General features: G+C 38.0%; 1 protein-coding gene across 1 annotated transcript in view; it reads left to right on the top strand.

Moving 5' to 3' along the window:
• The window catches only part of TTC33 (tetratricopeptide repeat domain 33), a 45,425-nt gene that overhangs the window by 29,140 nt on the left and 2,793 nt on the right, over positions 1–13,492 (top strand). Inside the window, exon 4 of the mRNA XM_062019179.1 lies at positions 3,962–4,093. Within this exon, the coding sequence (XP_061875163.1) occupies positions 3,962–4,093 (132 nt within the window). The remainder of the gene's footprint in view (positions 1–3,961; positions 4,094–13,492) is intronic.

Below are 13,492 nucleotides of genomic sequence, written 5' to 3'. Positions count from 1 at the left end.
CATTTCCCTCTAGTAATTGTTAATATGTACATGCATTTGTAAGATTTCTTCCATATTTCTTTGATTAATTTGAAGAATATTTTGGAATTAAGTGTTATCACTATAATTAGAAAATAAATCAAATATGCAGTGAGATTACTTAACTGTGAAACTTGAGTGCCATCCTGCTAATGAAGGTTGCAAAAGAAAATTAATCTGAGAAATCAGTTTGAGAGCAACAGGAAAGGAACAGAAACTTAGTGTGTCAGTTCTTAACAGGGTGTTCATAAGCAAATGCATGTATCCTCATCTTTTCTTACGAGTCTTTAGATGGCCATGTGATCAGAAAAATGCACAAATGTAACTTTGTCATTTAAGAGCACAAAACTACTAAAATTTTACTTAACAAAATTACGCTGGGGACAACCTTTTTAAAATGGAAAATCCTGACAGCTAAATACGTCTTGAATCTATTTTGAAGTAAGCTATCAGAAAGAGCTATTTTGCCACAACAAGACATTGATTGTGGGTCTAATTTTTTAATAAGTCAAATAAATTTTGGTCCATTACAGATTGTGTAGGGATCAAGGAAACCAAAATAAACAGAATGTAATCAGGACAATGAGTTTTGCAGATAGCAAAGTAACCTTGCTCTTATACAAGTGCTCTTATACAAGTAACCTTGCTCTGTTTATACAAGAGCAAGGTTAATGTAGAGTGAATTTGTGTGAAGAAGTTTGTAGTGAGATTGGAGTTGGATCTCTTCTCCCAAGTAACAAGTGACAGAACAGAGAAAATGACCTCAAGTTTTACCAGGGGGGTTTAGATTGGAGATAAGGAAGAGGTTTTTCATTGAGAGGATTGTTAAACACTGGAACACACTGCCCAGGGAGGTGGTAGAGTTACCATTCCTAGAGATATTTAAAAGCCTTGTAGATGAGGTGCCGATGGACACGGTTGATTGGTGGGCTTGTCAGTGTTAGGTTAGTAGTTGGATTTGAGGATCTTAAAGGTCTTTTCCACCAAAAGAACTCTATGGTTCTAAGAGAAAATGAAAACTGATTGTGTTATGATAGTGACAGCACTACAGATAAAAGAAAGATAATTTGGGAAGGAGGCAAGCGATTAATTTCTAGGTATGTTTTAACTAGCTGTGAGTTATGCAAGAGGATATGAAATGCAGTGGAAGTAGTATTTCAGAGTAGCTGCATCCTTAAAAATAAGGATTTCATCTTGTGTTGTCATGCAGAACTCAGGTAATGTATTATATTATTCAAGTATGTATAAATACTCAGATATTGTGCATGAAATGCTATCTATGGAATTAGAAGTATGATTGTGTGTTTCTGTTCAACTGATATGTTCAGGATGAGAAACCTATCTTTTGATGAAGACCAGTAGTATAATTCCCAAGATCTACTGTGACCGGGCCTACCCATTTTTGAACACATGCTAAGGGACACGTGTAAGGGGTGACAATAACTCTGTAGGTACTTACCATATTGGTGAAACGAAGACCATGCTGGACTCTGTGTTAACAGAGAATGATGTATGTACACATAGATTTGGTGCTTGACGTGGCTGCGCGTTGAGCATATGACAGGTGTGTTGTTCGACAAAGTGGGTTGTGCCACACGGGGTTCCTGTCTGGCTTCGTCTTTGCCATGTGGCCTGCCCTAGTAAAAGGACTAAGCACCTCATGTCAAATCCATGTAGAGAAAAACTTTATGCTAGCTGTGTTTTTTATTCCTTTTTCAGCATGACTTGATGGATCTAGAATTACTGAATGCTTGCAGTTTGATTTTCAAGTAGCATTGGCATCTACCATACAGAGGTATTTTATTAAAATTGATGATAATATGACAGGTAGAATAGCCCAAGACAAGACTGCATACATTCAGGTCTGCTAGGTCTGTATGTTCATTTTGATGATCTCACATAAAACCGTAAGTGTACAAGGAAAAAAGTTTATGCTTTTGTAATGACTGACAAATGTAGCTGAGTCATTTTATTAATAACTGGAAAAAAACACCTGACCTAGACAAAATGCATATACATTCAAATTTGTATTTGCTTGACTGTACATTGAGTACCCATGTAGTAACCATAGTTACTAGGAGCACAGTAATTACTACAGTTATCTGGAAGAACACTTTTAAAGCAGCTGTCTGAATGAGTACTCACAACAGTCATAAATGGAGGAAAGTGGAGTAATTGTCTTTTATTAATGTCTCAGTTCAGTAAACAAAGCAGTATAATTCATTAACAGCTATGAAGATTTTATAAATATTTAATGTAGATGTTTTCAAATTGTGCTGCATTAGAAAGTACTGATAGGAAATATTGAATGCTCAGGATGCATAAAAATGTTCAGATGAGCATATACTGGCATTTTTTTAATCTCTTTTGAGAATAAACACATGAAGAGATTAATGTAAAAGCTAGCTGGTAGATGCAGAATCATTTAATCTGGCTGGGATGTACACCTGTCCATTAGTAATGATTTGATTCAATTCACAGATCTGCTGCAGATAAAGGAACCTGCAGGTGAAACGGAAAGTTTTGTAAAAATATCTAGCATTCATTACCAGCTTTGCTTACAAAGCACAGTTGTTGAGAACTGTTGAGAAAAAAGGGAAAATGACATGGCATGATATACATGGGTTGTTTAAAAAATATTTTTAGTTACTTCTGAGTTTCAGTGTGCAGCCTGTTAAATGGAGTTGAAGAGAAGCTGTAGGACTGATCTTGAGAGAAATTTAGTCTCACTAAAACAGCAGGAGTATGGATCCAAAGGTGTACTTCCTGTGTTCCTTGGGTACATGATTACTTTACAGAATAAAGATATCATTTTTTACTGTGCTTCAGTGCTGTGCAAGTACTTCATGTTATATACTCAAGATTATTGCATTGGAATCTTCCTCCACACTCATATTTATCTGTTTAATATATCATAGAACAGTGAAGTTAAAAAACGCTTTTTCACTTCAGCAGTAGTCTTAATATGTTCTGATATTATTCATCATACTTGCGGGTCAGTTGGGATGAAAGTGGTTGCCCACACATGAGTCTTACTTTTGTGGTTGACATTCTCATCATACTGTAAGAATGCAGCTGTCATTTGTTTCTTATACTGGTATCTATCACTATAGCATGTGGGTGTCTGAAATCATGATCTGAGAGTGATGCAGGTCTTTAGGTAATGTGCCAATCTCATGGTGGTCTTGGAAAAATAAGGCGAGCTTCAATACATGTTATATATCCTTAACTGTAATTTATAGGCTTAGTTACAGAGATTCAATGCAAGGAGAAGAATACTATGGTAACAGGCTGACACTAACCTGTACTGCAGAGTAAGAAAGATTTCCACATTTGGAAGGCATTTTTTGGGTTTTTTCTAAGTGTGGGTGACTTTATGTCTAGGTTAGTAAGCATTCTGCAATAGCAAAGCCTCTCCAAATACAATAGTCATTGCTAAACGCTGTTTCCTTGCTAAATTACAGGGATTATTTCTGTAATTATATTATGTGCGCTGTAACTGTATTTTGTGGATTTCAGTCTTCTATTGAAAAGTACAATCCAGGAGTTTTTTCAGCAATAGCCATTTATTTGTTATGTTTCATTCTCAATGTGTTTGTCTTTCAGTGTATTCTGTTGTGCTTTTACATAATATGGGGTTTGTAGGTAGAAAGGGAGAGGGAAGGATCCCTTTAAAAGCAATTAATCTACTTCTGATAGAGTTACATAAGTAGTTCAGATGAATCATTCTGTAGCATGCCTGTTTCTCTCCGTGGGCTACGAAATAAATCTGGATGACTATCTGAGATTAAACAACTAACTTTTGAACTAGAAAAAGCTAGGGAAAGTGTATCTGTCTGCAGTTATTGAAACAATAGTGGTTGCCTGGGTAATCCCAAAAAACTTAAATCTGTTTTCAGTTTTGCTTATTTGTATTCCTTTCATTTGTCTTTTTCTGTCATAGGTCCTGATGTCTTTACATGAGATGTTCCCAGCAGTGCATGCAGCAGAAATGGCTGTCCAGAGAAATCCACGTTCTTGGGATGCCTGGCAGACTTTGGGACGTGCCCAGCTTGGATTAGGAGAGATAGCACTGGTAGGAAAATGAACAACATTAATATGCTAAATTTGTAAACCACATCCTCTGAATTATGTGTGATAGAATATCCTTATGTAACCTGAAACTGGGCAAGGAAAAAGGTTGTTATTTATCTGCAGTATTCTCTCTGCTTTGTTGTTTTTCACAAATACTTCCTGTGTGATTTTGTTACTGGGCTTGTGGAAGACCTGTCTAGCTCAAAGCCCTTTGTGTTATATAGTATATTTATACTATATTTATGTGGTGGCTTTATGCAATAGAATAATTATGTTGACATAACTGCACATTCTGGGTACTGTGCTGCTACAGCACAGCTCACTGTAGTTAAAAGATGAAGGTACTGTGAAGTCTCAGGTGATAATTGAGCTCAGTTTTATACATGCCTACTAAAAAAATTGTAGTATCTTGTTTTCCCAATCTCCTCCCCTGCTTCAGGTACAGCAAACGCTGTGTGCTCATTCATGCTTTTCTCTGGCTCATTGACCCCAAATGGTGACTGAACTTGCTTCTTTTCTTATTGAGACAGCAGAAAGACTGGGATGCTCTGCAGTAGCTGAAGTGCATCTTTTCTCTAGCTGCAGCTGTCTGCCATGGTGCTGTCTTGGCTCCTCCATGTCAGATCACCCTCCACCTGTAGGCAATAAACCTATAAATAATGTAACATACATAGTATAATCATTTTACTGCTAGTTAGTGTGGAAATACAGTGAGTGAACTTCTAAAATCAGACATGTTCACCTAAGTCCATTAGAAAAATAAATCATTGTGAGCTGTAAGATAAAAAAAGGGTTACTGGTTTTATTTTATTTCTAATAGAAGCAGCTGTGTGCTGGTTTGATGGAAATTTTTTTTCATTAATTTAGTGCATTGTTGTAAAGTTACAATGTTTGGACTGAAAATTTTGAAGAATGACTCAAATTAAAGCTGACATAGAAGACAAGTTTCTCTTTAAAATGCACCGTGGAGCCAAAACCCAAATGGTGAGAGTGACGTAAGAGAAAAGCTGTGTGTTGCAGATATGTAGCGTGCTACCTTATATTGTTGCACTATCATAATAAAAAATATTTACTAGAAATCCATGCATATCTGCATCACATAGCTGATGACATTCCATAGCTTTTGTGGTGTAGAAGGTGAGAGTTAGATGCTCTGTCCTATCTGGATCTGTAATCTAGAAATCTTTTTTTTTTTTTAAGTGTCTGAAATTGTTGCTGAAGGTTGTAGACTCACGGAATCATTATGGTTGGAAACGACCTTTAAGGTCATTGAGTCCAGCCACTAACCTCATACTGCTAAGCCCATCACTAAATTAAACCATATCCTTCAGCACCTCATCTATGTGTCTTTGGAATATCTCTAGGAATAGTGACTCCACCACCTCTCTAGGCAGCTCCTTCCAATGCTTAACAACCCTCTTAATGTAAAAGTTCTTCCTAATGTCCAATCTAAACATACCATGTCTGATAATTTCAAATGCATTAGTCTTAGGAAATTCAAAGTGTTATTTCCTGCAAGAGTTCTAGGTAACTGGCAGTGCTTATTCTATAAAAATACTACAGTTATTATAATGTGTACAGATATTTATATATCCATATTAGTTACACCACAAGGTCTGCTCCCCATTTCCTGTAAGCTTTGTGTATGTTGGCAAATCACACTGCACCAATAGGAGTGGATATCTTGGGTGTAGAGTGCGGGACATTCTGATTTACTTCAGAGTAACACTTCAGATGCTCTGTTGGTGTGCATTATTGAGCTTAAACAGAGAGAAATCTAGTTTATATAGTCTGAGACTATTCCATGAGGCAAACCAAACCACTTTAAATGGGAACAATCAGAGATTTGCATCAAAACACATAATTCTTCTGAACAAAACACTGCTATAAGTGTTCCTGTAACTGCTATATTAATCTTACTGTCTGAAGAGAGAGGGAGGAGGAGTTATCACCAGATTGATCATCTCTTTAATGTTTTAGTCTGTCTGTCTTTGATTAGGGAGTCCGAGTATGGGTAGTCATCTATGTGTTGGTGTTTCCAGTGCTTTAACACGGGGTACTTTTTTTCCCCTTCTGTCTTTAAGGCATGTTTAACGGCCTTCAGAATATGTTTTCATGTAAAGGAAAAACCTGGAGAGTTATTCTGAAACACAGATAATGTTCACATTTTTGAAACAGGAAGTATGTGAGGAATCTTAAAAGGTTAAGACTAGAGGAGTCTTAAAAGGTGAAATGGTTTCATAATTGTTGAACCTGTGGAGGCTTCTTGACCAGATGTTCTAAGTTGTAATTATCATTTCCTCATTAGCTTTTCATTACCATGATTTTCTAAGGTATAATTGCATTGTATTTTTATACAAAGAAAAGTTAAAGCATGAATGTGAAGGCTTTTTAGTAATGCTTGAGATTTGAGAATTGTTACCCTTCTCAAGAGCAGCGTCTTCTGTTTCTGTGTTTCTCCTCCACCACTACCTGCATCCTGCCATATGATCTGTTGTAAACCCTTCATTTCTTCACAATGAATGATGCCCTTTTTCACAGGAAAAAAAAAAGATTTACTGTATTTTAATTTCAAGTTTCCTAGGTCAGCTTCCAAACCAATGTAATTTAAATTTTGAGCTGCATAATATATTGATTTCTTGGAAACAGAAAAATTTGGTTTGGTTTGGTTTGGTTTGGTTTTAACAAACTTATGATAGAAAGAGTGAGATAAATTAGTCCATTTTTATTTAGGTTTTACAACAGTACTTTGCTCAGTTTTCTGAATTTACAAAATAGGGTAATTGGATTTAAATGGTCTTAAATGGGAGCAGGCAGAACTTTATTTCAGTAAGGCAGTGTTTCCTCAAATTCTACAAATCTAGAACACACATGAGAAACCTTTGCAATGTGAATGTAGAAACTGTAGAAATGTAGTCAGGCTTAAAATATTTCTCTAATTTAATTGTAAATGTTTGTTTTTACAAGTTATATTTACTGTATTGGTGATCACAACTTAAGCAGTAACAATTGATATTTTCATCAGAACAGTTGTCCAAGCGTTCATTGAACAAGTAAACAAAACCCCCTAAAACACAACCAGTATTTAAAAAAAAAGACAAGACCAACTGAAAATAATTTAGTTTCTCAGTTTGGAAGAATTCATAAACCATCTGGACATGGTCATGTGCAAACGGCTCCAGGTGGCCCTGCTAGAGCAGGGGCTTGGCCCAGAGGACCTCAGAAAGTCCCAGCCAATCTCAACCATGCTGTGATTTAAGATTGTCCTGCCATTGTAGTCTGGGGCCTCTGTGTCCAGCTAATCAACATAGCTAAGTCTGAATTTGAGGGAATTTTTCAAGATACTCTTAAGAGTGTAGAAATACAAAGAGTTTTTGTTATTCCCAAAATCACAGAATGGTAGGGGTTGGAAGGAACCTCTAGAGATCATCTAGTCCAACCCCTTGCTAAAGCAGCTTCATCTAGATCAGATTGTACAGGAACACATCCAGACGAGTTTTGGAAACCTCCAGAGAAGCAGCCTCCACCCTCTCCCTGGGCAGTCTGTGCCACGACTCCCTCACCCTCACAGTAAAAAAGTTTTTCCTGATGTTCAAGTGGAACTGCCTGTGTTCCTACTTGTGCCCATTACCCCTGTCCTGTCAATGAGCACTACAGAAAAAAAAAACTAGCCCCCATTTATAGTTTTTCTGTCACACTTTAGGTGGTACTGCTTTCTTTATCAAGATTTGATAAAACATTTATTTTAAAGATAAAAGATGTGGCAGAGCAAATCTCTGTCCTGCTAATTCCATCCTGGACTACACTTCAGTCACATACACATTCGAGTGCATAGCATATGGAAGTAGTAAGTTAGAGATAAAATGTGTTCTCAGTTAGAGTGGGGTTTTGTTAAATTCTTTTCAACAACTTTAAACAGTCCTACCGGGTCACAGGTAATACCAGGTTTAATAAGTACCTGAGAAATGGGAGTACATCACCAAAGCAAAAGCAAGTACAAGAGGAGGATAGAAACGTCTTCCAAGTAAGAGAAAGAAGAAAACTGTGGAAGTGAAGAAGAGACTTCTTGAAGAGAAACTTGAAGTGGACATAGACACAGTGGCTGATGGGAAGTTTTCTGAAACTTTAGTCTTTGCAGACATGTGTGTCTGGGACCAAAGAAGCCAATGAGCTCTTTTAATATCAAGTGTTACAGTCCATTATGTTCCTTTTCTCATGCCTACACACTCAGGCACATGTCCTCTGGCTTCGCCTGACAGCCATCAAGCCCTGTGCCCCAGGGAGGACCCCTGAGTCACCCCTGGGGTGGTGCATCTTCATCCATGCTATGTAAATTCTCTGCAGTGGAGAATCACAGAATGATAAAATGGTCTGGGTTGGCAGAGATCGTGTGGTTCCAACCCCTCTGCCATGGACAAGGACACTTTCCTCTAGACCAAGTTGCTCAAAGCTCCATCCAATGTGGCCTCAAACACTTCTAGAGATGGGACACTAAGAAGTTCTTTAGGCAACATGTTCCAGTGCCTCACCACCCTCACGGTGAAGAACTTCTTCCATACATCTAATCTAAATGTACCTTCTTTCAGTTTGAAGCCATACCGCCTTGTCCTGTCACTACATGCCTTTGTAAAAAGAAAAAGTCTCCAGCAAAGGGGAATTACGCTAGCATCGTCTCACAGATTACCAAATGGGAGAGACTTTTATGGGTTGACTTGTCAACTGAATTCCAGTAGGTGTAAGGTGAAAATAGTCTTTCACACCTGGGAAATTGCTTACTGTATTTCAAGCCTTTTCCCCAAAATAAAATGGGATTGTAAACATAACTGCAAAATAGTAGTTGTTCCTTTCGTTTTTGAAGACAAAAATTATTTTTGCTGAAGTTTCCAGAGAGAGAATTTTCGTTGAAATAATCTGAAAAGTTGCACAGAAAAGTTCAGCCTGACAGTTAAGATAGCTAGGACATTTACTGTGTAGAAGATATCATTTAAACTAGAGTGGAAATTTCTGAAGAAAAAAAAGCTTCCTTTTTTTGTTTAAAGAAAAGAAATATGAATCTTTAGATGTACTAAAGTTACATGACTGCCTGTATTCTAAACGCTTTTGTAAAAATTATATGTGTATTTTCCATTGTGAGTAGTAGAAGAAATAAGGCTTAAATTCCAATTAAATAATATCATAGAACCATAGAATGGTTTGAGTTGGAAGGGACCTGTAAAGCTCAATCTAGTCCCTGAAATCAGGAGGGCCATCTTCAACTAACCTTGAAGATTTCCAGAGATGAGACTTCTGGCACCTCTCTGGGCAATGTGCACCAGTGTTTCACCACCCTCACTGTAAAAAAATTCTTTTTATATGTAGTCTGAATCTACTTTTAGCTTACAACCATTTCCCCTGGTCTCATCACTACATGCCTTTTTAAGAGGTCTGTCCCCATCTTTCTTATCAGGCCTTTCTTGATACCAAAAGGCCACAATAAGGTCTCTCTTGAGTCTTCTTCTCTCCAGGCTGAACAACCCCAACTGTCTCAGGCTGTCTTCATAGAAGAGATGCTTCAGCCCTCTGTCTGGTTGTTTAGCCCAGTGTCCACCCAGTCATAAAATCATTCCCCCTCCCAAACTGGACGGGAGAGAGAGAAATATAACAAATGGCTTGTGAGTTGAGGTAAGGACGGAGAAATCACTTGGCAATTAGTGTCATGGGCAAAAGACACTCAACCTAGGGAGAAAAAGGTTTGATTTATTAAAGAAACAATAAGAACAGGGAGATGAAAAATAAAACTGTCTTAAAAACGCCTCCCCTCACCCCTCCCTCTTCCCAGGACTCCCCTTCCTTCCCCCGTCCATCAGCGCAGGGGATGAGGGTTGTGGTCAGTTCATTCCAGATGGACTTTTCTGCTGCTTCTTCTCAGGGGGAGGCCTCCTCACATTTCCCGCTGCTACACTGTGGGATCCCTCCCATGGGAGACAGTCCCTCACAGACTTCTCCAGCGAGAGTTCTTCCCATGGGCTGCAGCTTCTCATGAACTGCTCTGGCATGGGGTCATCCACCAGGAGAACAGTCCTTCAGGGACAGACTGCTTCAGACTGCTGGGTCACTCACAGGATCACAAGTCCTAACAGCAAACCTGCTCTGGCTTGGGCTCGTCTCTCCCCACACACTCCCACATGCCAGGAACTTGCTCCAGGATGAACTTCTTACAGAGTCACAGTCTCCACCCGCTCTGGCGTGGTGTCCTCCACAGGCTGTGAGTGGTTCTCTGCTTCCTGGTGGCCTCCATGGACTGCAGGGGGACAACCTGCTTCACCATGGTCCTCACCATATATCACAGGGGAGCCATTTCTTTCAGTGCCTAAACACCCTCCTCTTCCTCCTTGTCCACTGACCTTGATGTCTGTGGAGATGTTTTCACATTTTCACTCACTGTTGCTGCAACTGTGCAACTTCTTCTCAAATACTTTATTCACAAAGGTGTTACCTCCATCACTAACTGGATCAAGTGCAGGGTCCAGCTTAGGATTGACTGGCCCTAACCCTGTGAGCTACTTGCAAAGCTTCTGGCAACTTTTTGTTTAAAGAAGCCACCCCTGTAGCACCCCTGCTACCAAAAAACCTGGCCCAGGCAAAACTACTACACTGTCACCTTCATGGCCTTCTCTGCACTCACTCCAAGAGATCCATGTCTTCCTGTTGGTGGCCCCAGAGCTGGATACAGCGCTGCATCCAAAGAAGAACAGAGATGGAGAATCCTTTCCCTTGACCTTCTGGCCACATTGCTTTTGATACGACCCAGGACAGGGTTGGCTTTCTGGGCTATGAGCACACATTGCCTGCTGATGTCTGGCTTTTTATGTACCAGTACCTCCAAATATTACATTGGATAGTGTAAAAAAAAATCCATATCTAAGGTTCGTTAAACACAGAAAAAGATTACTTATTGATGTACACATGTCTTCACTGATGAACATCCTTTGAAATAGGTCAGATGATGTCTGTTAGATGTAACGTAAAGGTCTAATACAAGCCTTGAGGATAGCTGTGAGCTGCATAACCTCTTTAAGTGCTCTCTTACGTTTTTTAGGAGGTTACTCTATAGTGAAAATTACGAAGTCCATGTGTTGTAAAAACATGTTTAAAAAAGTATAGTCCAATGGAAACTGGTCTTCACATTTAAAGAGTCTACAGACAAGCAGAAGAGATTCTCCTCATGGAACAAGTGAAATATTGTTCACCACAGATTACCCTACAATGAGACAAAATGTAAAATATTTGAAAAATAGAAATTCTAGAAATACTGTAATCCAGCAAGTGAGACTGCTGTGCAGTAGATTGTACAGTACTCTTCTCTAGACAGGCAAAAACAGATAGCGAATACATACCGATTTGAAATCCCATAGTCCTTACATGCACAATCTCTAGGACTACATCTGCTGTTTGAAATGAAGCTGGAAATACCAAGTTTCTGTAGTGCCACCACATTTTTCTGTATCGACAGACAGGCAGTTGGAGATTTACATCTCCATCAGTGGAACAATTAAAAGTAGCACTTATTTTCTCTTCACTGTCTTATTAGAAATGTATGGCAGTGGAAGCAGTGGCAACATGAAATTTTATATGGATGACAGTTCTGTATTGTTCAGTGTAACATTGTTGCTTTAAAACTAATCCCTCTGATCTTTTGCAGGGCTTAATATTTTTTATTATTATTATTAATTTATAAAAATGACACAAAAATCTAAGCCTTATAGATATAATTCTTTCATGCTGTATTGTGTGAATCATCAACACATCTTCTTAGCTTATTAAATGTTATATTTGATTACTATGTCTAATTGTGTTTAATGTACATGAATGTAACTATGTAGACAAGTTTTAATGAGGAGGCCTCTTTGGCAGAAAGCTTAAAAGCAGATGGTATTTGTTTATATTTTATTTTTAACGGAATTACAAAAAAAAGGAACATCTACTGTTTACTTGTAGCTCCTCTACTCCTGGAAATTGAAAGCTAGCAAAATTTAATAAACTGACAGTGTTTTGTAAGGATTAAACTTCACTCCTCCTATTTAAAGTTCAGTGTGCTCCTACACTTCCGATCTAGCTGGGGACCAGTAATAAGGTGGTGTTTTTTTTTTTTCCTGGAACCAAAAGACTGCCTATTTCAACAGCAATAATACTGGTAGCATAATCAGAATTTCTTTAATCTGATTTGTATCTCATCTGCAAGTTCACATCATACAGAGTTTGTATATTAATCTGTGCCAACAGAAGGGTGAATTGGCAGTTGCTGTCAATGCAGATGGAAAGTTGTTATTTTTGAAATTAACTTGCATGCTTTAAGTATTTATACATTACAACAGGATATCCTGGATTTCCATGGTTGTTCTTACACTTATGAAGTCTTTATATGTGAGTTGCTAGAACTCAAATATAATCCAAACCCACATCATCACTATTTTCCTACCCTGTAGGAAGGCTACTATACATTGTAACATACGAGTTTGACCGCTCAGATGTCCATTTCCATAACTAACCGTACAGTCATCAATGTGAAATACTCACGTGCCTGTGTGTATATACACATAAGTCTGAGTAAATAAGGTCAGTCTTGGCCATTTCACTGTTCATATAACTATGAATCTCACATAGTTGTCGTTCCCAGTCTAGCATTTTTCCAGTATCGTAGCAGTCTCCCTTAGTGCCAAATTTCACATCTTCTGGATTAGATGATCACTTTTTTTTTTCAATATTTAACAACTTTGTGTTGTGTATCTGTTGAACTGAATGACAGGAGGAATAGTATCAATTTACTTAATTGTATTAATCTTATATGTTTTATAAGATCATAGGAATTCTCAAAGTTGAGAATTCGTCCACTTTTGCCTATTTAGGTAAGTGTGTTTGCAACACAAAGCTGTTACAGAAACTGCTTGACATGGGGCTATGATAACTGTAGTGTTCAATCTGTATGTGAAATTACTACGTGCTAATTTAAAAACAGCAATATTAGTGATGCTTCAAATCCTGGTAATCCCTTTTTTGTATTTCTTTAAACCATATCTTTTGCTTTTGTCCTCCTGCACATCTGACGAGAGGAGAAAAGTAGGATAGAAAACCATCAAAACAAACATTATTTTTCCTTTTGCCTTTTTAATTACAGCATTATTTTTGATATATGAACTCTTATTTGTACCCTTGTTGCTAGGTACCCAATTTGCTCATGTCTTCTTGGTACTTTCATATCCTTCTATGCACAGTTGTTTGCGGGTAACACTGCTGTTGAACTTACAACTGAGGACAGATTATTCCACTAAAGACAGACTGGAGTAACATCACTTTTGTCTTTGCTCGAGTTGTGTATTTTTTCTTTTTTTTGCACGTGTGTTAATTTCTGTGATGAAATTCA

Source organism: Colius striatus, chromosome Z (assembly GCF_028858725.1).
Source record: "Colius striatus isolate bColStr4 chromosome Z, bColStr4.1.hap1, whole genome shotgun sequence".
NCBI lineage: Eukaryota > Metazoa > Chordata > Aves > Coliiformes > Coliidae > Colius > Colius striatus.
The sequence above is the reverse complement of the archived record's forward strand: the minus strand, read 5'-3'. Positions and strand labels throughout refer to the sequence as shown.